Here is a 26,513-nt window from a genome sequence, read left to right on the forward strand (position 1 = left end):
CCGACCCCCCCTCCACAGTCCTGATGATGTTTTTTCCGTCAGGGGGTGCAGAGGTTAAGTTGTGCACAGCATGTGTTAGTGCTCGGGTCATCAGCAGCCAGGCGCTGTGATGACAGAGTGTATGAACACTGGGGAGTGTCAGGGGTTAAGTGTGTGTTCAGGGGTGTCGTGGCACGCCGGTAACACACCCTCCCACCTGGTTACCTCCTGGGAGGGGCGGTTGGATGCATTTGCTGCCAGTTCACAAACGCGTTTTACTCAGGCCGCTAAACTTTCTTAACTTTTCGAGGTCTCTTTTTTTTTTTTAAATTTTAAACTGTGCCCTGAAAGTCTCAGGAAGCCGGAACATCTGGCACCAACCAGCACGTGTGTGTCGAATATGCAGCCGGCAGCCAGCTGGTCAGTGGCTTCAAACTACAAACCTGCAACCGCTGATTTTTCTTCCTTTGTGTCCAGAAACAAAAAGCTACAGTGCACACACGTGCACGCACGCACACGCGTGCGCGCACAGGCGCACACATATCTGACACCGTGAGAATGACAGAAGCAGCTGCTAGCGTGATCTCGGGGTCAAGATAGATCACAAAACCGAGGAAAAAACAAATTCTTTAACCCAGGGGGTTGTCGAAGACACGATCACGTGTGGTTTTATACCGCTACAAGTGTTTCCAGCTTCTTCTCTGGAGGTGCCAAAGAACAGGGAGAGGGAATTAGCCTTGCCTTTTTTAAACCGTTTTAACCTAGAAATTGTTATTTTCTATTTGAAGTAGAGTCGGGAGTGCAACCGTGGCCTGTTTGTCCTGTTTGTCCCTGCAGGAGACGCTTTAAAAGCATTAACTCGCACTATGGCGAACATAAAATTAACACCTTGATAAACTGAGCCCGTCTCCAGTGGTGCGAACAGGCGCCAAACGTGCCGAAATGTTGTGAAGGAAACATGTGAAGCTCACCTGGGCATCGCCGTGCTGGAGGCGAGGAGGCGTTTCCACGTTCCCGTGAAAAAACATGCAGTTTGTGTGGAAAACCGGTGAGTTTATTTAAACATACAGCGAAGAAAAGGATCTCTGGGCAGTTCCGCCGCCAGGCAGAGGTTCCAGAACCCAAAAAATCCACCATCGTATTAAAGGGAACCATTGAAATTGTTGTTCTTAATTACTCTCAAGGGTCTATTAGGGAAATAAAAGCCTTTTCAGTATTGGGGAGGGTTCATTAATACAAGTCTAATATCTAAAGTCTGGAATCACACAGGTGTGATTTGTCTTCATCTTTAACGGTTTGGGCTGATTATGAAAGCAAACAGTGTGTGTGTGTGTGTGTGTGTGTGAGAGAGAGAGAGAGAGAGAGAGAAAGACCTAACATTCACTAATTGAGTACAAAATCCTTTTTTTAGCAAAGTGAGGCCATATTTTGCAGGGCCCCACAACTTCAAAGGACAATTTGAGGGTAAAGACATTAGGTTAGGGTAAAAGTTGGGGTCTAAACTGGGATGGTTAGGATAAGGACCTGGGTAATGTGTGTGTGTGTGTGTGTGTGTGTGTGTGTGTGTGTGTGTGTGTGTTGTGTGTGTGTGTGTGTGTGTGTTTGTATGCGTGCTAACCAAGCTAACATGACTATGAGTAATCCCATAATTGGTACTGGCTTTATTTATGGAGCGCGTGTGAGTTCTCTGCCGTGCTAGCTAGAGCGCAGCACCCGCCACCGCTCTGAGGCCTGTGAGCAGACACGATTAATCAGAAGAATGTTTTAATTAGGCCTAATACCCTCGGGCGGCACAGGCTTACACAGAAACAACTCTATGTAGAGCAAGGACCGAACGTTCGGACACACGGACACACACAGTGCAGCCCCTGTGCGTTAGCTGGCTGGACGGGCTGCAGAGAGCATTAGCTAGCGAGGCGCGTGTGCTATTTGTCCAAAACGCTTTAAGGCTTCTTCTCTCCATTTAGAGTTTGTTCAACAAAAGTCAGTTTGTTGCAGTAGCAGCAGCCAGCAGGGGTATTAATACACTCCCGTGCAGATGTTGAAGGCGTCCCTCAGAAAGCCTGTTGTGTTCACTGTCTGGTGATCCCCATTTGGCCCGGCCTATTTTGGTTGGAGGGTTCACATGAGCGCCTTCAAAAGTACACATTTGTCTCCCGATGCCGCTGCAGTCGGAATCGCCAGCTGAATCCGTTCTTTTTCTCCGGTTCTGGCATCAAAAACAAAGACCCCCGTTTACGGACTCCCATCAGCTGGAGAAACGATCGATTCAACAGAGGCTATTTTCAGCATTTTTATTTTATTTTATCATAAATAGTGGATATAATGGGCTTGTACACATGACACGGCATCAGTTTATCATTTTCTCCATGAATACAAAACATATATCAAAAGAATGAGAGGACACACTCGTTGGAGCGCGGACAAATGTACAAAAAAGTGTTTTTCTCAGTTTTAGAGGCTTCACGGTTGTGACCAAAAGTGTCCCTTAAATGCGATACAAGCCTAATTGGTATTTCCTGTTTAAGTATTAACAAAACAAACATCCCATGCAACGATACAACGATAGAAAAGAAAGCATTGGCTTTGTCATTCCTGGAGTTTATACTGGCGTTCCCTTGATTCGCTCCCGTCTTCTTGTCCTGTCCAGCAACAGCAGCAAGGAGCCTCCTCCAGCGGCACACGTGGGTCCCGAACCGGATCCGGAGAGGGTGAAGGGATCGTGTTGTGATCGCCTCTGGGATACGTGATATCGCCCCGCTGCTCGCCGTTTTCTCATCTGTCTCTCGGTCGTGACTTGTGACCCGGTGGCTTCTCTCCCCGGGAGAGGATCTTTAAAGAATTCTTGTTTTTTTTTCCACCCTGTGATCGATCTTCCCTACCCCCCCCCCCCAACACACACACACCACCACCCTCTTTAAAGCCACCTTCTCTCATCTGTCACTTTCCCTAAAATCCCCCTCTGACCTTCTCCGAGGTTCCGGAGAAAGACGTCCGAGACGTCAGTGAGACGGGGAAAGGTGGGGGGGGGGGGGGTAAATGGACCTTCGCTACAGCTGTGCCGTACATTAGCAGTTCTGGTGCAATCAAGCCCAGATTGGTTAGCAGGATCTCTGTGTGGGACGGAGAACATGTCAAATAAAATCAACCAACCTTGTTGATTAATCTGGAAACACGCAGGATTTCATATGCGATCATGCGAGCTTGGTTTTCCCGCCTCTCAGACGGAGCGCCATCGCCCGTTAGACAGCTTCTCCGAGTCACGTCGGACTCCAGCGTCTCTGCTGCGCCGCCATTTTTGGTCTGACATCCGGTCTGGTGCTCCCTCTCCCTCTCACACCTCCGGCAGGAATCAACGGTGCCGTATCCAGACGGAGCGAATGTGTCCAGATCAACGGTTAAGGAAAAATACATTTGGTCCCGATAATAAATGATTGCTGTACACAAATGTCCCCCTGTGACGGGGCAGGAGTCGGATTATGTGATTTCAGGCCTCAGATAAGGAAAGGCACCTGTCAAAGAACAACAAAACCTCATTAGGTCGAAGAAAACAACAATAAATGTGATAAATTTGACAAATGTTGCTGATGCTGCTGTTATCATTAAAGGAAAGAACGCTAATATTAGGGTGCTGTTTATTTGGTTTTTTTTAAAATCAAGCCAAATCTCCAATCTAGCATTTTAAATATCTACACTGTATAAATACATAACATGTAAATATTATGGTATAGATGCTTCAGTGTATACTTTTCCGTTTGAGTTATGAACGTCAGGTTGGAACTCTTGTTCCTAAACTGCAGCTCGTACGAAAGAGTGGAAAACGCCGCTGTCTGGACGTCCAGAAACATCAGTAAACCATATGTACATTTTCTGTGATGGACATCTGAGATTTGTCATCCTTTCAAAATCGTGGTTGGCAGCAATTAAGAGAAGTCACGAGGCATCAGCGTGATTCCTGAGTGGTGAAAGAGGGCCTCAAACAGAAAGAAAATACCAAGCTAGCCCGGGCGTGCACGCATCCATGCGCTCCGTCTCATCTGCATAAGCAAACTCACAATTTATTGAAGCTGCAATAAATCCCCATCCTTCTCCCTGTCTGTCAATGGCTCAGCTCCCTCGCAGAAATATTGCCTGTAGCGCCGCCCCGAGAGCCGTCCGCAGTTTCCAACTGGGCCCGATTCAAGATGTTTTCTCAGGACCTCTGAGAAGTTGTCGTACACGTGCGGAGGAGACGCCGAAGCTCGGAAATTTCAAGATGGCCGTCACTCGGCCCGTCGTTCAAGATGCTTCGGCCGGTGTCGCAGGTGAACGGACCGGCGCGGACGCCGTTTGTTGAACTGGAACCCCGGGCCGGCCCTGCTTCCACAGCTGACCTCGGTCCCAGCACCTGTTTCCAATAGCTGCCCTGCCAGAGGCAATTAGGATCCGTCCACCCCCAGAAAGGACCTTTCCTCCGCAGTTCCTAACTCAACCGCACACCAGCTATCCATTCGCGCTGATTAATCACATCAAGATGGACCGCTTGGGACTGTAACCCCGCGGAGATGCATGTGCAGCCTTTGAGCGTGTACACGCCGCGCACCACATGCTCCAGTTATTTTCATGTGTGTTGTCTTGGGCTTTTTTTGGGTTTTTTTTAAAAAATTTGCTTCACTTTGAGATACCCGAGCGAGATATTTCATTAGACATTTTCTGCTCTTGGATATTAAAACAGACATCCGATACCCGGCACAGCCGAGCATGTGGGCCGGCTCTTTGGACTCTCGCCACGCTCGGGGTTGCAACGAGGTCAGTGGATGAGCCTGATTGGTTAAACCCCCTTCGGGCCAAAATTGGAAGAGGCGGCCGCTGTAATCATGCAGCGACAGAAGACGGCGCCGATTCGTTTGAAGTCGAAGTTTCGCCGTTAAGGTAACAGTAATGCGAAGTGAAGCGACCCCTTGCCGGACAGGTAGGTATTCGCTGAGGGCAAACGGTCAACCGCTACGGGAGCCACGTTCGCCTTGATGGCAGCTGACACGGCAGCGCGCCGAATCACGGGCCAATCACGACCCGCACAATTAAAACCACCACGTAACACCGCCTGTAACCCCTGCTGCCCCCACATGGTATTTATTAGCATCTCTGGAGGTAAAAAGAGAGAATAAGAAAGTGTATTGACCTTACTTTGTCCGTACTGGCCGTACTGGTAGGACGCCACGTGGTCCACGGTGTAGCCCGGAGAGTTGTAGGCGGGGGTGCAGTAGGACTGGGAGCTGGGCAGCGAGGGCAGTGCCGACATGGAGGGAACGCTGGTCAGTCCCTCCAGGCCCTTGATGTGATCCATACGCTGGCTACAACTGGGGGGCTCCAGGCCGCTGGTCAGGGGGGAGATGGCGTAGTCGCTTTGCGGCTGGTGGGGCACGCCACCCGGGTTCAGCAAACCCATCACCTGAAGGGAGGGGAAAAGGAATTACATTCGTGTGTGCCGTTGTAACCATAGTAACCAAAACCTGAGCCAAAATAAAGCCAAAGAAGTGACCGGGGATCGGGTTCCCTGTTGTATATTGACCTTCTGATAAGGCTTTATATTGTATTCATTATTTCCACATTCCAGCAAAGATGTTTTGAATATCTACCAACACACACACACACACACACACACACACAGAGGAAATCCCAATGTCGCGGACATCAAAGGACTCGGAGCCAGTCTATAGCACCACGAAGGAAGAATTAAGCAATTTGTCTCAGATTCATAACTCAGCTTACTCCGAAATTCCCATCTTGACGCTACTCCAGAAAATCCTTAGCGAGCGATAAGGCCTTATCTCAGAGGACGATGTGCCGACAGAGATAACACGAAAGCGGGGCGGCGTGAGCGCGCCGCAGCTCAGCCTCCGACTGAATTTGCAGCTCGAAGGTTCCTTTTTACTCTTGACCTGGTCTTTATTAGCGAGCAGATAATCAGATTTGGGGGAACACTCTTGCTGACACAGGACGGAAAAGAGCCGTGAGGCAAACTGAATCAACTGGCCTCGAAACAGATTCGATGCCGCCGACCCCCACCCCTCCAACATTAGCTGCTTTGGGCTCGTCCATCGTGGAGCTGCTCTGCACGCGGTTAGCAAGAGCTGGAAAAAGCCTCTGCCACTTGTGAAGGTAAACAGAATCCAACCTGTTGCTTCTAAACGCATCGTCTCCCACCTCCTCCTCAACAGAGGAACAACCTGGAGGCTTCCAGGGGGCTTAATAAGAAGCAGGTACCGTGCTCTTTGGGACCTCTCAGCCCTCTAAGTGACATATTATTCTACATCTACACACACACATGGTCCTGATTAAATCATTTCCCAAGCAGGGGAGGTGGACAGAAGAGTCCACGTAGATTTGGAGACGGGAGTTGTGTTTCCTCCCATACCTGGTAATATTTTTCTAAAACATTATCCTGCGTTCGGGTTTGGTTTAAACAGAGCGAATGTGTAGTTTAAAAATAAGGGGAGCCGCAGGTAGCTCCATCAACTGGGTGATTTCTGGTCCTTTTCTCCTCTGCTGCCGGGCCAGAGGGCGACAGTCGCAGAGTTAGCGATGAAGAATGTCGGACTGAGGGGAACGTCTAAGATGGGACATTCCTTCCCCCGCTGTACGAAATATATACACATAAATGAGAATCTCTGTTTTCGCGTGGAGGAATGCTGAAGCAGACGTTTTAAGAATGCAGAGGAGCCCCCCTTGAGGCTAAAGTGTACCATCAAATGTGTAGCCGCCGCGGCTAGCTGTGCAGAGTCATGTTTGGAGAGGATGTGCTGCAGTCCCTCAGAGGAAAAGAGCCCCTAATTTCCACAAACTTGTGTATTAGCATTTTTGTCTCTGTCTGCGTTGACACCCGCGAGCTCATAAATACTTCATTAACCTTGAGGGAAATTCAAGTCAGGTCCTGTAATATTTGTGTAAAAGACACAGCGGCGTGTCACCAAGTCTCAAATTTTCTGTCTCACATCGGCTGGGGAGACATTAGGGCCTCACGCCTGGATAATTGGCCGTAATTGTCTCTTCACTTTGGATTTGTCACACACTTAATTGTCCTTCTAGAGTCCCAGCAACCCATCTGCTCCCACTGCAGATGAAGACGATCAGAGAGAAGGCGAATGATTCTGGGCATTTCTGATGCACGAGTAAAGATTTCAAGGTTTTTCAAAGTTTGCCTCGTTCGTGTCTAATTAATATAGGACGACATAATTAATTCATTACAATTGTAATCAATAAAATAGTCGCGCTCCCTCATCACGGGGGACAGCCTCACCTGTGGGGATAGTCCGTTTCCTAGGGCAGGGTTCATAGGATTGGCTGGCCCTCCGGGGCCCACAAAGCTGTCCGAGTAGCCCGAGAAGGTGTGGCGTCCAGAGGCCAGGCAGTACGGGGAACCTCCCTCTGCCTGGCCTGCACCGGCTGAACCTTGGTGGCCTGAAGAGGGAGGGAGAGGCTGGGGCCTGTGGACCGTGCTGGGTGGCTCCGAAACTGCCAGAAAAGAAAGAAAATGATTGACGTCTAGACATTTCCAAACGTTAATAACACGCTGGGCTGCTTTTAAAGGTGCTTTAAATCACATTATTATGATTTACAAGGTCTCACCTTGTCAAATATAAATATAAATATAAATAATTGCATTTGCATCTGCGGCTTTTATGAAGACAATAATTTCAGCACCGTTTTTCCTCTGCATGCAAACATTTATATCAAATTACCCAAATGAATGTGCCAAATGATTTTTGTAGATATATATTTCTTCAGTGATGGAGCGCCATCTCAGCGCGTACCTTGTGCTATGGATGAGGTGGGGTAGGTGCTGTCGGAGAGTTGGTAGGATGGGATGCTGGCCATGGCTGGGGAGGAGAAGCCCCCTGGGATCAGGTGGTTGAATGCCATCAGCTGATTGGCTCCCGCTTGCTTCCTCCACCTCGCCCGCCTGTTGCTGAACCAAACCTAGAGGAGGCAGAATGTGAGTGTGTGTGTGTGTGTTACTGGTTTCTTGGCTTAGAAAACAGCAATAACAAAAAACAAATAAGCTAAAAATCATTGACAATATAATAACTTTGCACATATTTTAGAGTCAGAAATGGTGGAAAACACAAGGGGGAAGTGTGCATGTGTGTGTGTGTGTGTGTGTGTGTGTGTGTGTGTGTGTGTGTGTGTGTGTGTGTGTGTGTGTGTGTGTGTGTGTGAGATCATGACTGGAGTGTGTGAGTGACATGCTGTGCCCATATGGAGGGGGTTCACGCTGGGCCTGCTTCCCATATGGAGCACATGGTGGAGAATTCCAGATCAGAATAAGGAAAGTCCATATTGAGCCCCCAGAGTGAGGATAAAACACATGTTTTGATCGTGTGTGTGTGTGTGTGTGTGTGTGTGTGTGTGTGTGTGTATGCTGATATATGCAGCAGCAGGTTGCCTTTTAATGGTCAGAGAGTGTATGGAAATGCCTCCGAGTGTGAGAGGAGGAATGAGAGTGAGGACACGCTGGTGTGTGACCATGTGAGAGGAGAATCACCACCGTCTTGTGAACATATTTTACCTTCTGTTGGAGAATTTCATGGTTCTCTGAGGTCAGATTTACAGGCCTCAGGCTTTTAAAACCCCCTCGAAAATCCATCATGTGAATTCCCATTTAGCGAGCTAAAGTCTGTTTTTTATGTCTGGCGGCTCCTCCCAACTGCCGTCTTCTCCACATTGACGCTGGATATATGACGTGCACGGCGTCCGGTACCTGAACCCTGGCCTCGGTCAGCTTGGCCCTCTGTGCCAGCTCCTCCCGGGTGTAGATGTCGGGGTAGTGGGTCCTCTCGAAGGCCCTCTCCAGCTCCTCCAGCTGCTCTGCTGTGAAGGTGGTCCGGCTGCGGCGCTGCTTCCTCTTCAGCGGCAAATCGGGCTCCGACTCAATGTCCGAACCTTCATCTGAGTGACTCGCTGTCATAGAAACCAGACAAAACAATCAGGAAGGAGTTTTCTGCAACAACAAAATGTGCAATTTCTTAAATGTTACGTGTTCCAGAGGTTGTTATTCTGCAATATCTACAAAAGCTGAATGATTTTCTCCATTTTTATCTCAAAGACTCGCAAAGTCCACTTCTGAGACTCCTGACAGACTCCCATTCAGGAGGAATATTGGGAGCTTATCAGGAATAATCCCACTGGATAGGATTCCCGGGGCACCACAGGGGGACTGGTGGACTAAAAGCTACACAAAAGGCTAATTTGGATCCAGGGGCCGTGTGGGTGTGTGTGTGTGTGTGTGTGTGAGACCAAGGGAGAGTAGATGGGTTGCTACATGCACTGTCTTCCTTTATTTTAGACGCATCTGCATTAAACAAATATTAAATTTAAATGTGATTTATCAACATTTTCTCCACATTTGTTTCTGTCATTGAGCTCAAATCACAGCCGCAGCAAGAGCTGAAACTTGAAAGGCAATATTGGAAATATTTGGCTTTTATTTTATCAGAGGGAGCATCAGCTGACGCCAGCTTCTTCCATGAAACGGCCGAGTGATTAAAAACACCCCGAATGGCTGAAATCCATTTGGTGATGTCGGGGCCGACTGAGCCGTAGTGATATCATCTGTCCTGGCAGCTCTCGCCTCCCTTTTCATCTCTGTTTCAAATCACGCCTGATTGTAATGGGAACAATGTCCTCTAAGCCAGCGGCCGGGAGTTTAACTCGCCGCTTCAAACCCTGTCGCCCAGGCCAGCGTGCCCGCTTTTTTGTGTTACACCTAATTAATTCCCCCTCAGCACTGGGGAAGTTTTTGTGTGCAACACTGTATTAGTTCCCCCTCAGAAGCAACAATAAAATTCAGGAGAATCCAAATAGCTCAGGGGCCCTCATGTGAAACTGATCCTCTCTGCCTCTTCAGTGATTTTCCCCTTGTAGCGCCAAAGGCAGTGGGAGTCAACTTAACATGCATTAGAGGCAAATTGGTAAAGAAACAGTCAAGCATGAGGGCGGCCATAAGTAAAATATTTTTAAAAGCAGCGGGGACGCACAGACGTTTGAGCCTCCGCCGAATATACGGAGGGATGGATTTTTACTCTTTCCATCATCCGGAGTGATTGGCCCGGACAGACTCCTTACAGGGACCAAAAAGTGTGACTTTCCGCAGGATTCGCGTCTCCAACACGAACCTTTTTTTTTTCCGGTTGTGCTTTGGTGGCGTGGAAGGAATTTGCTTTGGAGTTTTTGGGCAAGATGGCTGAAAAACAAGATGTGAGGCCTTCTGTGGCCTCCCCCTGCATAGAGGAGGACCACTAGGAATGCTTTTTCATCTCCCCCACCTCAACCTTACCAGCGTACACGTTCCTGAGCATTTCACAGGGATTTGGGCGCAGGGAAAGCCGAGGCAGCCGGGAAAATCCTTAATCACTTTGGAATTACCTATCAGTTATGACTGCTACCGGGGTTTCCAGCACTTTTCTAAAGGAGCGACAGAGTGGCACCTCTGCCGTCCCGAGGGCCTCGTCACAATACAATCAGATCCTTCACAGAGGCCCGAGTCCCGCTCATTGGTCTCGTTTTGGTTCCGTGCGGCCAGAGATAAAGGGGAATGATAACAATGTCTGTGGATAATCTGAGTCAGGAGAAAGTGGCTGAACATCACACAGCAGCAGGTAAACAGCAGCGGGAAGGTCGGGCCTCAAACGCTTCGCGAACTCCCAGATTTTCCCCCAACAGGGATCCAATATGCACTTCAGTACATTAAACAAACAACACCTTCTCCTCCCCCATCCCTCTCCCTGCTTCTCACCCGCTCTTTGTCTCCCCTCCTCTCTTTTCCACCCATATTTCTCCGAGTGAGTCCCAGGCTCTTTGTTGCGCCACAGAGCCGAGGCCTTTGCCGGCGATTTCCACGCTCCATCTGTGGAATCCGTCATGGCTCCCTTGGCCCTTCACAGTGGAGGGCTGTCACCTGCCCCATGGGGGTGCTGGAAGGGGAACCAAAGAGGTTTGAGGATGGGGGCAGCACAGCCAGGGGCGTCCTAACCTCCCCCTCAAGGAAAAAAAAAAGCTCCCCCTCTAGAGGAAACTGTAAAAGCACCTGAGGGGCTAGAAGAGCAGTCAAAGGAGGCAACAAGGACCGTTGTTGACCACTGTTGTTGCAGATAAATGAGCCCAGGGGATCATCTGTCTGGACATCTGTGTCGGCTTTTATTGCATTTATGCTTAGAGACACTGCGCGTCCCTGATCCTGGAGCCGCTCGCTCGCATGTTCCACTTTTCTTTGTCTCCTCAAAGATTTTCCTGCGCTAACGGTGCTTTTTCTCAACCCCCAATCCTGATATTTGGCTTAAGCTTTAATAACGTTTCTTTTGTTTTGCGGTGACACTTAGTGCACAGAGGGAGGCTCGCTAGCCAACTGGTCAGACAGACACACACACACACACACACACACACACACACTCTAAGCACATGACCTTGTACACTCATTTCCACAGAACTGGGCTTCCGCTGTTTCCCTTCTCGTGTTTTAAGGCTACATTAATGGGCCTTGTCAGCCCTGAGGCGTCTCCAGTTTAGAGCCATTAGCACTTGGCTACATGCTTATTATAGAATAGTTACCATAAAAAAGGAAAGTTCAGTTATGAAAACACTTCTGTGGATGAGAGAGCTGTTATTGAAGATGCAAGAAAATATGAAAAGGAAAGAAAAACAACAAACAGTTCTGCTTCTAAGGGATTTCCCGAACTGATCTGAAATTATATTAATGGTTCATTTAAAGCAAATTTTAACAATTTGGACCTGAATTCCAGATTATTCCAGCTATATAAAAGTGATTTTTACATTTTATTCAAGGTTTAGGCAAATAAAATATTTAAAAAGATGTCAATGTTTAATTTCAGAAATAATTTAAATCGAAATTGTTATGTGAATAATGAAGATATATGAACTTCTGTAGCGTACAAATTCCTACTCTAACCAAAGTTTCATGAGCTTTCTGGGTTTTTAAGCAGTACCCTCCAGCAAACGCACTGGACGATTCTTCCCAAATTACCTTTAAATCAATGAAACATTAATTCAGTATTAGGATAAACATTTAAAGAGCGGAGGAGTGGAGGAGGCTGAAACCTTTCTGCTGCTCCACACATCAGTTTTTTCCATCTTTGGAAACCTGTGGTTTGAGAGTGCCCTGTTTGTCATCGATGCTGCTCCCCCCTGAGATCTGATCACACTGATTTTGGCACCGTCAAACAGCTCCAGCCAATCAAATTATCCACTCAACCCATCGCACTGCTGCGCGGCCTTCCACATACGCCACATCTGAAAACGATGCATTCAGGGACCCCGTGAAACGCTCCAGCTCCCTCCGTAAACTTTCATCCCCCTCAGCTTTCGCGCCGAGTCGTGACGGTCGGTCGAAACGAGAGAAAATCAGGGAAAATGGGAACCTTAGAAGAGTAAAGTTATCTGAGGAGGAGAGGCGAGCCCAGGCGAGATCGCCCGGGAGCCGGGGAGAATTAAGCCACAAAATACGAGGAGCGGTTGGAGGGGGTGGGTGAGGGGCCGGGAAAAAAGAAAACTGTTTAATTTAACCAAACTAAAGGGCTGAGAGGCACAAAGCGCACGGGACTCAAGGCCAAAACAACCTCTCCAGGGCCAAGGTCTCCCAAAATGGATCTCACCGTGCAACGCCATCACAAGGCAGAGAAAAACAGGGTGGGGAGGGAGGAGGAGAGGGGAGGATTTAGCTGAAACAGACTGCTGGTTGGAAAGACTTTGCTGGGGCTTTTTTCTTATTTTTCAGGAGTGGAGGGGGAAAGAGGGGCAGTTCAATGGGGACACAAAGGCTTAAATATGTCCGCCGAGACAGTACGCACCAAGTGCGTGTGTGTGTGTGTGTGTGTGTGTGTGGGAAACCCAGTAAAAAGGGGATGTGTCAAACTTGGATTTCGGGACTTGTGGGAATTGGCTGACCATATGTGGACTATTTACGCTCGTCCTCGGACATCCCTGTAACTCTTCTGGGGCTTTGGTAAATAGCGAGGGGGGTAAATGGTTCCCTGTGACACATCAGCCCCCCGTCAACCATCCACCCACCCTCAAAATAACACACACACACACAACAAAAGGCAGAGGAGACAAACGCAGCATTTATTTGGGCGGGCCGACCACGCTGCTCCCATTCAGGAGCTGGGGGGCTAAGTGACTGGCCGACTGCATTAAACAGTATATAGAAGTCAGGACGGGCAGATGCAGAGCTGGATAATGGCTTTACTGACAGCTTATGGACCCATCTGTGACTCTTTCTGGTGGGTTAAGGAAGAGTGTGACTATCTGTCTGTGGGTGTGTGTGAAGGAGGTGGGTGGGGGTGGATCAGTCTCCGCAGCTGCCCTGTAAATGAGTGTGACAGTGTTGCTTTTTTTTCCATTTACTTGTTGTTTATAATGCTAAACCAACTCAGGACAGGAGCGAAGGATGCAGAGTTATGGGAGGGAGGCGCTCATAACCTGTCAGCTCTACCTAAACGTGTTTCTAACCCGCTTTCCTGTGCAGCGCCAGGAGAACGTGACCCACCGCAGCCTCCTGACCCTGCAGCTCCTCTTTGCCTTTCAGGTTTGCCGTCTTCCACAACCCCCCCACAAAAAGGTCTCTCACTGTTTCCTCTCCATTATTTCTGCTGTCAGAGCTCAAGCACAGCCGCTCCGACGCCTTCCCCGAGTGCTGGAAGAACGTTTCAGTGTCAAAACTGCACCATTAAAAGAAAAATTGGACATAAATGAGTAAATGATCAGTGCCAGTAACGTGTTCCCTTATGAATGAGGCACAAAGCTTTTCCAAAGTGTTGTTCTAAATGAGAAAAATGCATTTTTGTGCCTGACGTCAGCATCTTTTGCAGTTTTGAGAGCCGAATTAATGCACTTTTTACATGCCTGCGTGTTTTGGGGGGATTTTCCGCATAAACAAGCGTTTTAAGGCTCTTTTGGGTGCGACACATAACCTTTTCTTTGCTAATGAATTAACTTGTGAAAGGTCATCGGGCTTTTTCAGTGGGGTGATTGACAGCCGCCTGTCCCCCCGTCGGCAGGAGGGACCGCGCCCGCCGCCGGCCTCTGGCCGCCCTCTGCCAACTCTGACACTCACCCCTCCCCCCCCCCCGAGACCCGTCACACGTCACCAGCAGCTTTGATTACGAAGATACAGACGAATTCATGTGACGCAAAAAACACGCGTGCGTGCGCGCTGTTGAGAATTGTCTTTATCTTGTTGTTATGTGTTTCACACCATATGTTCCTGTCTTCCCTTAGAAGTTAGGCAAGGTAGACTAAATGTAATTAAGAACAGAGACATTTGCAGGATTGTTGTTTGATCTACTGTTATCTCAGGAGCCAGTCAGGCAGGGGGTGTCAAACACTCATTGTAAACAGGACATCAGGGGGTTGTTGATGATCACATTTGCATGAAGAATGAGATCTGGCTACCTGGGAAAACAATGGAAAAGAAGAACCCTACCAACACCGCAGGGGACTGGAGGAAGAGGACGAGGACATCTCAGCGGGGGATCTGGATTGGATTGCATGGACATTGTGAATTTGCATGTGTGTGACTATAAAGGACTGGGCCAAGGATAGTTAGGTGGTCAGACTTCGTGCCCTGACGATTAACTCTGTGTTGTTAGGGTTATGAACTGGCCCGGAGCTCTGTAATATTTGTATCTGGAATTGGTTCTATTGTCAAATACATTTCGAAATTGGTACTTTTCTTCTCGGAGTCTTCATTCAACGAACACGCGGATCGGCAGCTACATACGGGAGGTATTGCGATCCAACAATTTGGTGACCCCGACGTGATGAAGAGAGAAGTCATCTGAGGCAAAGAATTCAACAACGGTCACTTTGGAGGACAACTGACGACAAGGGATCCCTAATAAAAAGGTAAGCAGACACCTGTTTAATCAAGCTCTGCAGATTGGCTATTTCCAAAAATTTGTCGTCACTGTCAATTGAAGTGTCCTAGTTATAAATTCCAGATACAAATATAAAATATTGACTGCAGGAATTACGGTTAGAGGCCAGAAGTACTGTTGAAAAACAGGGAATTACGGTTAGAGGCCGGAAGTACTGTTGAAAAACAGGGAAATACGGTTAGAGGCCGGAAGTACTGTTGAAAAACAGGGAATTACGGTTAGAGGCCGGAAGTACTGTTGAAATACACAGGGAAGTACTGTTGATAAAAACAGGGAATAGACGGTTAGAGTAAACCGTAACTAGTACAGTGCTGTAACGGTTAGAGTAAACCGGAGCTAGTACAGTGCTGTATTGCTGTATGCAGTGCACTGTATATCATAAAGATTTGGGTTGGGACTCGGAGCGTAGTCGACGGGACGGACACTCCCGACGCCCGAGATTTGTGTTTTTGTGTGGGTTGGAAAAGTGCCAGAGTGAACGTGAATTAAAAGGCTCTTTGTCCTTGGAATTAACCCCCAGAGTGGAACCGGATCAAAGACGTTTGATCTAGAAGCTTGTTTTACTGAGGCATTGAGTTGACCGTTGGAGTCATTCACATTCAATCTCACTTGGGAGCATAGTTAAAGATGGAACTGGAATGTGGTAAATTGTGCTGGGATAAGGGAGAATGTTCTCCCTATCCTCGGTCTGTGGAAGAACAGTGGAAGTGGACTCTTGATCAGGTGGTGAGTGGCATCAAAGAAGAGGACAGGGAGAGAGAATTGGATGCAATAAAAAAGTTGTGGAAGGAAGCTCAGAAGCAGAAGATACTTCCCCCTCCAGAGGTGAAGGTTAATTTAGCTGAAGCATTGTGTAAGTGGGAGTCAGAAATTCACACTAGATTACAAGATCATTTGGATAATCCAAAATTAGGGTTTATAGCAGGAAAATCATGGAAAAAACAGGGTAAGGAGTTAGAAGATAAGCGTCGAAGGATACATGTTGTGGCTGTGGCATGTGCAGCGGTGCACTATTTCAGATCTGGGAGGGTCACACGAGTGCCCAATGTAGAGAAGCCTTTATAAAAGATCTAAACAAACCAGACACTGACACTTAACACCACTCTTTACCCATCATTACCTACTACCTCTTCCCCACCCCCATATCAATTGCCAATTTTGACTATTAACAGTGGTCAGTTAGATGTGGACAGAGATGAAGAACTGCAGGACTTACGTGAGACAGTGTGTGAACTTTGGAGAGGTTAGAAGGATCAAACAGAGACAGAAAGAGGTTGGAGATAAGTTAGGAAAAAATGAATTTAGAGAGGAAGTTCAGGTGGGTTGCCCTAAAATCTCCCAACAAACTATATTTAAAAAACAGGACAGTCAAAAATCTACATTAAATATCTTTAAAACACTTAGCAATCATATAAAACAAGCGAAAAGAGTTGATCCCTCAGGAGGATTTGCCAGGGCTGAGCGCAGGGAGGAGAAGGCAAGATTGATTTATGGCAGTGATAAAGAGGAGAGTGAGAATAAGACAGACACCTTCAAACTTCCGGCTACATTTATTGGGGAATTGGAGCATCAGGAGCATGTTCATCCTCAGACAGAATTATATGAAAAGGATCAGGGTTCAAGTATGGGGAATTGTGAATTAGAATTATGGGAAGAGAGTGAGTGTGAGTATAGAGGTGAACCGTTGACAGGGGCCATAAATAATGAGGAGGTGGGTCAAATACGAATACACACGCGGAGTAAGGGGCCCGTTTCAGTTCCAGGCCCTCTGATACAGAAAAGAGGAGGACAGGAACCGGTATATGTTCCATTTGCAATTACAGACATCAATTGTTTAGTGGATAAGATGCCCCCACCCGCAGAGGGAGGCGGCAAGTGGATGTCCAGCCTTTTTAGTTTAACACAGAGCATTGTGCATGCAGCTGGCGATGGGAGACTTTAGAGGAATTCTAGGGAGACAAGTCTCTCTCTGGGATTTGGATAAAGTTGAGGTAGCAGCAGGCATTAAAGATAGACCTAATGCTGCACGTTTTGGGCCTTGTGCAACCAGGGTTGGTGAAGCTATGAGACAGGTATTTCCAATATCTCCAGGAGCAATGCAGAATTTAAGATTTAAGTGGGAGGAAAGTGAGTCGGCACATGGATTCCTTACGAGGTGTAAAGAGGAATGGATGTGTGCCACAGGGTGCCATCCTGGTTCAGATAATCTACACACCACTTTGTTCCATCAGGCCATAATTTTAGGACTTCCACAGTTAGTGAAAGAAGCCATGGAAGGAAATCCTGACCTTCCAGGCAGCACAGCGGATGTCTGGGAGAGACATCTTTCACACCACATCAACACATTTAAAGCTAAACAACAGGGAAAGAAAGAGGAGGTGATGACAGCCCAGGAACAGCTCCTAAAAATACAGTTAGATGAAGCACTGAAAAAGCTTAATGATAAACAAAAGGAAGAGAAACAGATGGTTCAGCAGTTTCCTCGGCAGGTGCAGCCAGATCAGTTATGTCCGCAACAAGATTTTGCTCTGATAAACCCGTATTGGGCCAGTCCAAGGGGAGGCATGTGTGGGAGACACGGCAGGCAGGGATACGGCTTGATAGGCGGTACTTAGGCCGGGATCAGTGTCATGCCTGCAAAGGGTATGGTCATTGGCAAAGGGACTGCCCATATCACAACTACCCGGAGGTACCAGGCAGTGTTACATTTAGTGATGGGTTATGATCTGACGGTACTTACAACACATAGCGTGGTATCACTGGTCAGCAGCAGCATTCACCATGACCTCACTTAGACAGACCAGGATGGACAAGATTTTAACTGCACCACACATACACACACACACACATGAAGGGATAAATAGGGCAGGGTTTAACACAGCATCAGGCTCACCTATAAAACATGAAGTAGAGATGAGGCAACTGACACAGGCACTCATGGAGCCAGCGGAGGTCGCAGTTGTAAAATGCAAAGGTCACAGCAGGGAGAACTCTTTAGAGGGAAAAGGTAATGAGGCGGCAGATCAGGCAGCAAAGAAGGCGGCAGGTTATAAACCAAGTTACAGTTTGTTGTTGGTAGAGAAAACGGTTCATGAAATGCTTCCAAGATACGACAGGGAAAGACTTAGTTGTGATCAAGAAGAAGCTCCTCCACATGAAAAAACTGATTGGAAGGAAAAGGGGGGCTGTGAAAGTTGAAGGAATTTGGTGGATCCCAGACGGCAGACCTGTTCTCCCGCCCGGTCTGTTAGATGCCGTTCTGGAAGAGGCCCACGGCCTGAGAACACTGCGGGAAACCACGAATGATGCAGAGAATGTTCAATATGCCCACAATTTAACGTAAAATCAACAATTCGACCATATGAGGGAAAGTTTCCAGTTGCCCCAATGGCAGGGCAAGAAAATTATAGATTTCACTGATATGATAGACAGGGTCAATGGGTTCCGATACCTCTTGGTCGCAGTGGATGCATACACTGGCTGGCCTGAGGCGGTTCCCGTAAAAGTAGAAGAGGCAAAAAGCGTTATTAAATTTTTGATTAATCCGACACATGGTTTCCCCAAACAAATTAGATTTGACAATGGAACTCATTTTAAGAATAGAGATTTACAATCCATAGGCCAGCCCAGCACTTTTATGAAATGTAGATTTTATTTTGTTCAACTAAAAACGAATCTCTAAGTTCTCTCCCAACAGGCAACCTCTGTAACCAGTCAGTAAGGATCCAGGAATTCCACACACAGCTGAGTGGGTTCTTCTGAGAGTCATCAAGTAAAATTGGTCAGAGCACAGGTGGACGGGCCACTTTGAAGTTGCAGAGCGAACATTACTTGTTAACCCTAACATACTAACACCCTAACACATTAACCCTAACACTGGTATTACTGTAATCAATGTACCCCAGCAGGTAATTCACAGAGAACGCGCTTGGACGGATTGAGGAACATCTAAAGACGATGGCACCATGATTAAACGTCTATTATTCTTCATTACATCAAGAGGAGTTGTCAATGAATTGTTTGTATTGGCCTAGCTTAGGCTAGGCCAAAGGGGGATTGTTGAGAATTGTCTTTATCTTGTTGTTATGTGTTTCACCATATGTTCCTGTCTTCCCTTAGAAGTTAGGCAAGGTAGACTAAATGTAATTAAGAACAGAGACATTTGCAGGATTGTTGTTTGATCTACTGTTATCTCAGGAGCCAGTCAGGCAGGGGGTGTCAAACACTCATTGTAAACAGGACATCAGGGGGTTGTTGATGATCACATTTGCATGAAGAATGAGATCTGGCTACCTGGGAAAACAATGGAAAAGAAACCCTACCAACACCGCAGGGGACTGGAGGAAGAGGACGAGGACATCTCAGCGGGGGATCTGGATTGGATTGCATGGACATTGTGAATTTGCATGTGTGTGACTATAAAGGACTGGGCCAAGGGATAGTTAGGTGGTCAGACTTCGTGCCCTGACGATTAACTCTGTTGTTGTTAGGGTTATGAACTGGCCCGGAGCTCTGTAATATTTGTATCTGGAATTGGTTCTATTGTCAAATACATTTTGAAATTGGTACTTTTCTTCTCGAAGTCTTCATTCATTCAAACGACACGCGGATCGGCAGCTACATACAGGAGGTATTGCGATCCAACAGCGCACACACACATTCCTCCTCACTTTTCTCAGAAACACACTCGCGCACATTTTAAAAAAACACCCCCCCCTCCTTCTCCCCCAGCTGTTGTGCCTATAATGCGCGCTGGCTCCAGATAAAGAGGGGCCTTATTCTAAGGCGAGCCATTCTACTTGACCTTCGCTGGGCCTTTTCACTCTTTCACTCCCTTCAAACCGTCTTTGGGGCTCTCTCAGCTCAATATGGCGAGTCCATCACGGGTGAAAGCCGGGGCGCTGCAGCGGGCCTTCAACAGGGGAATACCCCAAATACCCCTTGCCCCCTTCAGGCCTGTATGCTCATGTGCACGCAGACGACCCCCCCCTCCTTCAAAATTACCCCGACTTCAAAGCGGGTGAGCATTCATTAATTGCCCTTTGAATTGATATCAGAGGGTCACAATAAGAGTGTGAAAGGAAAAGGAGGCTTTAATGAAGCATAAAGCAGCCATTCATCTGCAGATAACTATGTTTTCATGCCTGAATAGTCATCGTGCATGCGTTTATCAGAAAAAAGCTCGCGCGAGGGGGAGGCGGGAGCAGGGCGAGAGGAGAGGGGCAGAGATTGTGACGGAGCCCCGGGGTAGAGGAGAGTGATTTGGTGCTCACCACTTGGCCCTTGTGCCCCCCTTTTGCCCTTGTGCCCAGGGACAGGCTGAGTGACACAGTCATTCTTTCAGTGGCCCTCGCTGCGCTGGCCCCCCACTCCAGGCCAGCGAGAGGCAGTTTCATGAGCTCCTGGTTCTATTTTTGTCGTATTTGATGCGGGAAAAAAAAAGAAGAAAGTCTGATTTTGTTTGATGGATCAATCAGCTGATTGTTGTAATGAGGACGCAGCTCACAGACTCCTGATAATTGGACCATAATTCAGACGGAGACGCGTCACCTCCTGCTGCGTTGGTAGGAGATCAGTTATATGTGGCCATTTAACAACCTTAATCCTTGTCACATTAATGTTTCCATGGCAACTATCATGGACGGACCAACCCGTCAGCTCACCACACAGACTTTTCCAGTGCACCCACAGACTCATACTGGTGATTATGGGGGATAACTCTAAAACGACCTACGATTATCGGACCCTCGGTTGTGCAATAATGTTCCGGGTTTGCATTTTTTTGCTCAGATCTACGTCAAAAAGACCACAGAATTCTATGAAGATTAACTGCTAAAATATTAACACTAATAACTGAATAACAGAGTGTTGAGGCCATTTAACTAATTCACTCTGAATGAAATCGCTGAAATGAAACATTAACTCTTTGGTACAGAAGAGAGGTCACACAATATGTGTTTGGTTTGGGGGGGGGGGGGGCAGGTCTTCAGGCCAGTTTTTGCCCTCATCGTATATTTGCAGCACGCCAGCCTTCACCTCGAGCGGCAGTAATGACCAACTTCTTTATTCGCCTGCATTATTTACACAAACAATGTCCCACTCAGTTTCAGTGACAAAGCCGGCTAAATCTTTATGGCCCTTTCATGTATTGTCTCCTCATGCTTCCCTTTTGTCCCATAGCCGCTGGTCCGGGCCCCGGATACAATGCGCCCGAGGGAATAGAGGCAGATTGAAGGAATGTGCCTCAATAAACCTAATTATGACATGATGACTGCACTCACCATGGTAGGGGTTTTTCAAAGATCCTTGGCTTATTCAATTAGCCCTTTCCAGGATCCCCTTTCACCAAATAAAGTTATCCCTTTGACTGTTTGCATTGCAGAGTGGAATGTGTGTGCATGTGACCGTGTGTTTATGTCTCTGCCTGTGTGTGTGTGTGTGTGTGCATTTAGACGTGGTTTTGTGTGTGCACGCACACCACTGGACTAAATGGAAATGTGTTGCCCCCCTCTAACAAGGCTCCTCTGTATTATCTGGCTAATTTCACCTAACGAAGCACGGCTTCCAAAAGATACACTGTGAAAACGATGGGGGGGGGGGGGGGGGGTCCGGGGGGCCATCACAACTGTTTTAATCATTAACTTTGTCCCCTGGGTTAATTGCTGTCCTGCTGGGTCTCGTACAGCCCGCTAACAGGCCTCAGGGGCCAAATCGAGCTGCCAAATTTATAACGATTTGACGAATAATCAAAAGAAATTGGAGCTATCTGCATATCAGTTTCCTCCTGGTTTCGATTTTGTTTGCGCGATGCAGAGATAAGCCCTCTGATTCCATTCTTATTGCAACCATCCAACATGTGAGCAACAGGCTGCATAGCAACCTGCTCTCCCTCAACTTTGATGTTTCTTTTACTGTCAACTTGGGGACAGACCTTTTTTAATCTTGCTGGATAGAACTTGCTTCCAGAATATCTAATAAATCTGGATTTGCTGATTCTGTAATGAAATATTTGCATTTTGATTATAATACTAAATTATAATTTAAAATCGGACCCTGCAGCTTTTTAATTATACATCTTTTAGAGGGGAAAAGAAAACTATTTTCAACCTCAACATTGAATCATCTGTAGTTAATAAACAGATTTTTTTTTAAATGTATAACCCCTTTGTTGTTGTTGCTATTTTTGTTGGAGGTTCAATGTCAGGAAAAATGTGTTTAAAGCGTAAAAATCAAAAGTTCAAACAGATCATTTTAGAGATGGGGCCTGATTTAGGCTCCGTGCGCGCCAGAGGATGCGAGCCGAGCTGTGCGCCAGAGGGTGAGACAGTCAGGGGGGAGAGAGGGGGGGGGGGGGGGGGGTTCTTGGTCCCCAGATGAAAGTGAGATGAAATAAAAGAATCGATTTAATCTGCTTGAAGAGATTTGACGAGCAAGTGGCGGAGAAGGTGGCGGGGGCGGAGTGGGGGTGAGCGCGGACAGCTGAGCTGGGAGTTGCCGCTGAGCGCGGACGGGTGGCCGTGGCCCCCATTGTGAGGCGGCGCTCCGGGCCAGAGCGGAGCTCTCCGGGGAGAACATCGGTCCCCATTCACCAAACACACCCTTTAATTCACTCCCTCCGTCATTAAATGTGACATGACACAATATCGACATCATTTAGAGGACATTATTAATGTGCAACGAGGCAAAGCCGACACTGCTCAAAGAGACGCGCGGCGGCCTGTAGATGATGAGGTGAAGAGAACGTCGCCTTATTTTAATGTCTGGAAATCACAACAACCATCAAGTTTCACGAAAAGCGCGCAGCTCGAGACTTATGGCGGTGTTTGTGTTCTCCGAACGGGCAACTGGACAGAAGTCGTTGTTAAGCCTTGTAGGAAGGGAAAATACATTATTAACCGATTTACTGTTTTCTGAACATTATTAGTTTAAAGGGCACATGACAAACCCAGAGGGTGCGTTTGATGCCGTTTTTTCCAGGCAGCAGGCGCGCATCCTCGGGCCGTATACGTGAGGGGATTTCAGAGACTTCAATTGTCCCTCTGAATGGCAGGCGGCTTCTTTAGCCAGCCCCAAAAAGGAAACATTTTGTAGGTGAAAACGGCCATTTTCTCTCGGTGAACGGAGCCTCTAAACCGTGCCGGAGCCTCCTTGAATAATTCATCCTTCATTGCGGCCTCATAGTGTGTTTTGTCGGTCTTTTTTGCGCAGACGCTCCCCTCTCCCCTTCTTTCTCCCTGACTGAATTATAAACAGGTTGCCTTCTTCTTTCGCAGCGGCCAAAGCTGTTTCCAAGCTGGCCCTTTGTCCGCGCGCAGCCCAAGCGTGAGCCCCAAATAGACTCTTGCGCTTTTGTCTCCCAAGTTCATCCCTGCGCGTCCCGTTGTGCGCGCAAGGCGTGTCATTGTGAGGAGCTGGAAACCGCTGAACAAATGTTTGATCAACTCATCTGCGGGACATTTTGTCTGCTCAGAGCAGAATCCGGCCTTCTTTAACCGCTCTGCTCACAGAAGAAGCGGGCTAAGTGTTGACATTTCTCTGGTTTAACTCTCCAAAATCGGGGGTTAAGGAGCTGGAAACTGGCGCGCACATGTTGCAGTCTGCTGTTGAGACAGTGTGATCTCGGCTGTTAAATAGAGTTTTTAAAGTTCGTGCTGGTCGAAATCGGCTAATCCGAGGGGGAAAAAATCACAGCATTTTTTTTTAAAAATTCATATTATTTTACGCACAAAGTTTTGGAATTGGCGGATTAAATAAAGATGTGTTTTTAAAAAAAATTGAAAACACAAAACATCAATGGCCAAAACCGCAAAACACGAACCTGCGGTTAAGGACACTTTTTTGCAACTTATAGTAACTTTTGAAAGTCTCAGATTCGATTTTTAAATTAGCATTTCTAAAAAATTATTTTTCAGGATTTCTTTTTCAGGTGGGAAATTTGCCCTCCAGATTTTAATGTTTAAACTCATGATGCTTCAGCAGAGAATTTCTCTTAAGAAATTTAGTTTTTATTTCCCTTTTTGCCAAGTGATTCCTGCTGAAAAATAAATGACAGAAACTACAAACCAAATAGAAACGCGCGTAAATCATGATTCGCTTCTGGAACTTTTTTGCTCTGAATGTTTTTGACAGATTTAGATTCGCGATTAAACCTTTTTTAATGCTGATAGTGGCTCCAATATTCATCCTCGCTGCTCTTACACAACTGCTGCATGTGCACATACGCGCACGCTCCTTTTTCCCGCACATCGCCATCACCTGCTGTTTGATTTACGGTGTGGCCTCATGGGAAAATCATTAGCCCGGGGAGTACAGAGGGTCGATGCAGAATTCCCAACAAAGGGCGACACGCACTCTCCAACCCCCACCTAACAACTTTACAACACGCATAAACCCAACGTGGCTGCACGTTACAGCACCGAATAAAACTACACTGTCATTTTCAGCCCCAAAGGCCTCAACAGGTGTAAAAGACAGAATAAAATAAAATAAAAACCCGCCGTGCTGTTTCATAAAACGAGCAGAAACGATCCAAAGTCTCTTCACACTAAAGTGATGTGTCCCAGAGTGCAGCTCAGATTTACAGTTAGTAATTGAATAAGAAAAATAAATATTCTTCCCGGGTTTAATCAGTGTGATGATATCTGATGCAGCAGAAACTCCACCGGGCTTTTGCGCTCCTGGAGCCACAGATCTGGACACAGATTGCTCCACCTGAGCTTCGTGCCAGCGTGCCCCCCCCCCCCCCCCCCCAGAACAGTCACAGCAGCAGCAGCTCACTTACATCTGTCCCCCAGGATGCCCTCGATGCTGTGTTTGGCCCTCCGCTCGTTGTCCTCCTGCTCCTTCTTCTCGATCTCATCCTCATCCTCCTCGTCGTCGCATTTAACCCCGAACTTCCCCCGCATGATGCGGCTGATGGAGCTGACTGCGAGCGTTGGAGAAAATAAGGGAAAAAATTAGAAAATACTCAGATAGATTTGAACTACAAAAGAAAAAGACTTAAAAAGTAACTCAAAGAAAAGAGCGAAGCCTTCAAATAATGAGCCTCGTCTTACAAACAGAGCGTATTAAAAGAAAAAAGAAAGGTTATATCATAACCCAAGATCGACCGTTAGAATTACAGCAATAATAAAACTAATAAACGTAACAAAGTTTGCCATCTGTACCTGAAGGGACGTTGTTGCGGTCGCATATTCCATCCTTGAGGAGTTTGTCCCGGATCTCCCAGCTGAACATCCCCGGGTTTTCCCGCTTGTATTCTTCTATTCTCTTCTCCACGTCAGGCGTTGTTCCCTGCTTCAGGGGTCACAGGAGTCGCCGCGTTTATTCACATGCATCTCATGTCCGAACCTCCATCTCAGCTAAAACTAGGTTCCCCAACAGCGAGTGCGTAATTTGGACCGTACCTTCGGTTTGCTGCCGCCGATGGCTCCGGGTCTTATAGATCCCGTCTCCTGGTACCGGCAAAGGATTTTGGACACGCAGCCATGGGAGACCCGGAGCTGCCGGGAGATGACGCACGGCCTGATGCCGTGGTGAGCCATCTCCACGATTTTGTGACGGATGTGATTGGGCAGGGGTCTACCGTTTATGAAAACTCCCCCGAGCTGGTTCACTCGGCCTTGACCCAACGGAGTAGAAACTGTTTCACCAAAATATGAGAGGAACATGTCACCGGAGTCATCAAGCTTTACAGAACGGCTGATAATAAAGTTTCCTGATGGTAAAAGTGCAACAACATAAGCTACAACACTGCCCAATTTCATTGAATTACTATAGAACTATAGATATTATTTTACTTCTCGTCATACATGCAGGAAAATTATTAAATTATCATTAATTTCCAAATTAACTCCAAGTGAAAATGTGTTGATCAGCTTGAGTAAAATCTTTTTTTCTCTCTCTCTTCACTTTTCTAGGTCTCGTGCTACAACTGTGGCTCCACAATTTCACTTCTACCCACGAAAATAAACGTTGAAGCCGAGCGTCAGTGTCCGAGGCTGCAGCCCTCCTGTTGCTGCTTTACCTTCCAGGGGGAAACCACTGCGGGGGTAGTTCTGAGCCAGCGCGGGTCGCATCATCCTGGGTATTGACCCCGCCAACGCAGTCATACCCTCCACCACTGCTGTGATTCGGTTCCCCTCCTCTCGTTCCCGGCTGGACTCTCGGCGTTCCCGGCTCCAGGATGCTCACCCACGGATGGGCTCAGCCTTTCCCCGGGCTGCTGCAGCCAGGCGGCGGTGTCCCGGGGCACCCACAGACCCTCTGAGGAGTCAGATGTGACGACAAAGGAAGAAAAGAGCAGGTTTGGGTTGTTGCAAATGTCTAATCTGCCTCTTTTATTTGACTCGTCCGCGCTGGTGCTGTTGGAAACGTGCTCTCCAATCCTTGGAAAATATTGTTGTTGTTTGTTCACACCGGTTCAAAGTGAGAGGAGATCGTCAAAAGTAGCGGAGCTCCTCTTTCTGGCCCATCAACGTCCCCTCTCCTGATTGGCGGGGATCTTAAATCCAGCGCGCAGCGGCGCGCAGAGATTGGCTGGAGTCCAAAACTTTCAGCCAATCGGAGACGCGGCTGCGCGGGACAGAGGAGCCGATTGAGAAA

General features: G+C 47.5%; 1 protein-coding gene across 3 annotated transcripts; it reads right to left on the reverse strand.

Annotated features, from left to right (window-relative positions):
* Window positions 1-2,258: 2,258 nt before the first annotated feature.
* On the reverse strand, window positions 2,259-26,513 carry pax3b (paired box 3b). 3 transcript variants are annotated; one of them, XM_057049991.1, is made up of 9 exons: window positions 25,936-26,513; window positions 25,316-25,551; window positions 25,076-25,202; window positions 24,691-24,834; window positions 8,720-8,919; window positions 7,773-7,938; window positions 7,259-7,473; window positions 5,146-5,410; window positions 2,259-3,491 (listed from the first exon to the last, which is right to left on the reverse strand). In XM_057049991.1, the coding sequence occupies exons 1-9, from the start codon at window positions 26,018-26,020 to the stop codon at window positions 3,457-3,459; spliced, it is 1,473 nt and encodes a 490-aa protein (XP_056905971.1). In that variant the 5' UTR covers window positions 26,021-26,513; the 3' UTR covers window positions 2,259-3,456. The 3 variants fall into 3 exon arrangements, with proteins under 3 accessions (XP_056905971.1, XP_056905970.1, XP_056905972.1); XM_057049990.1 differs by having other exon boundaries at window positions 25,076-25,205; window positions 25,936-26,510; XM_057049992.1 differs by having other exon boundaries at window positions 5,141-5,410; window positions 25,076-25,205; window positions 25,936-26,510.

This window comes from Takifugu flavidus, chromosome 12 (genome assembly GCF_003711565.1).
Source record: "Takifugu flavidus isolate HTHZ2018 chromosome 12, ASM371156v2, whole genome shotgun sequence".
NCBI classification, from domain to species: Eukaryota; Metazoa; Chordata; class Actinopteri; order Tetraodontiformes; family Tetraodontidae; genus Takifugu; species Takifugu flavidus.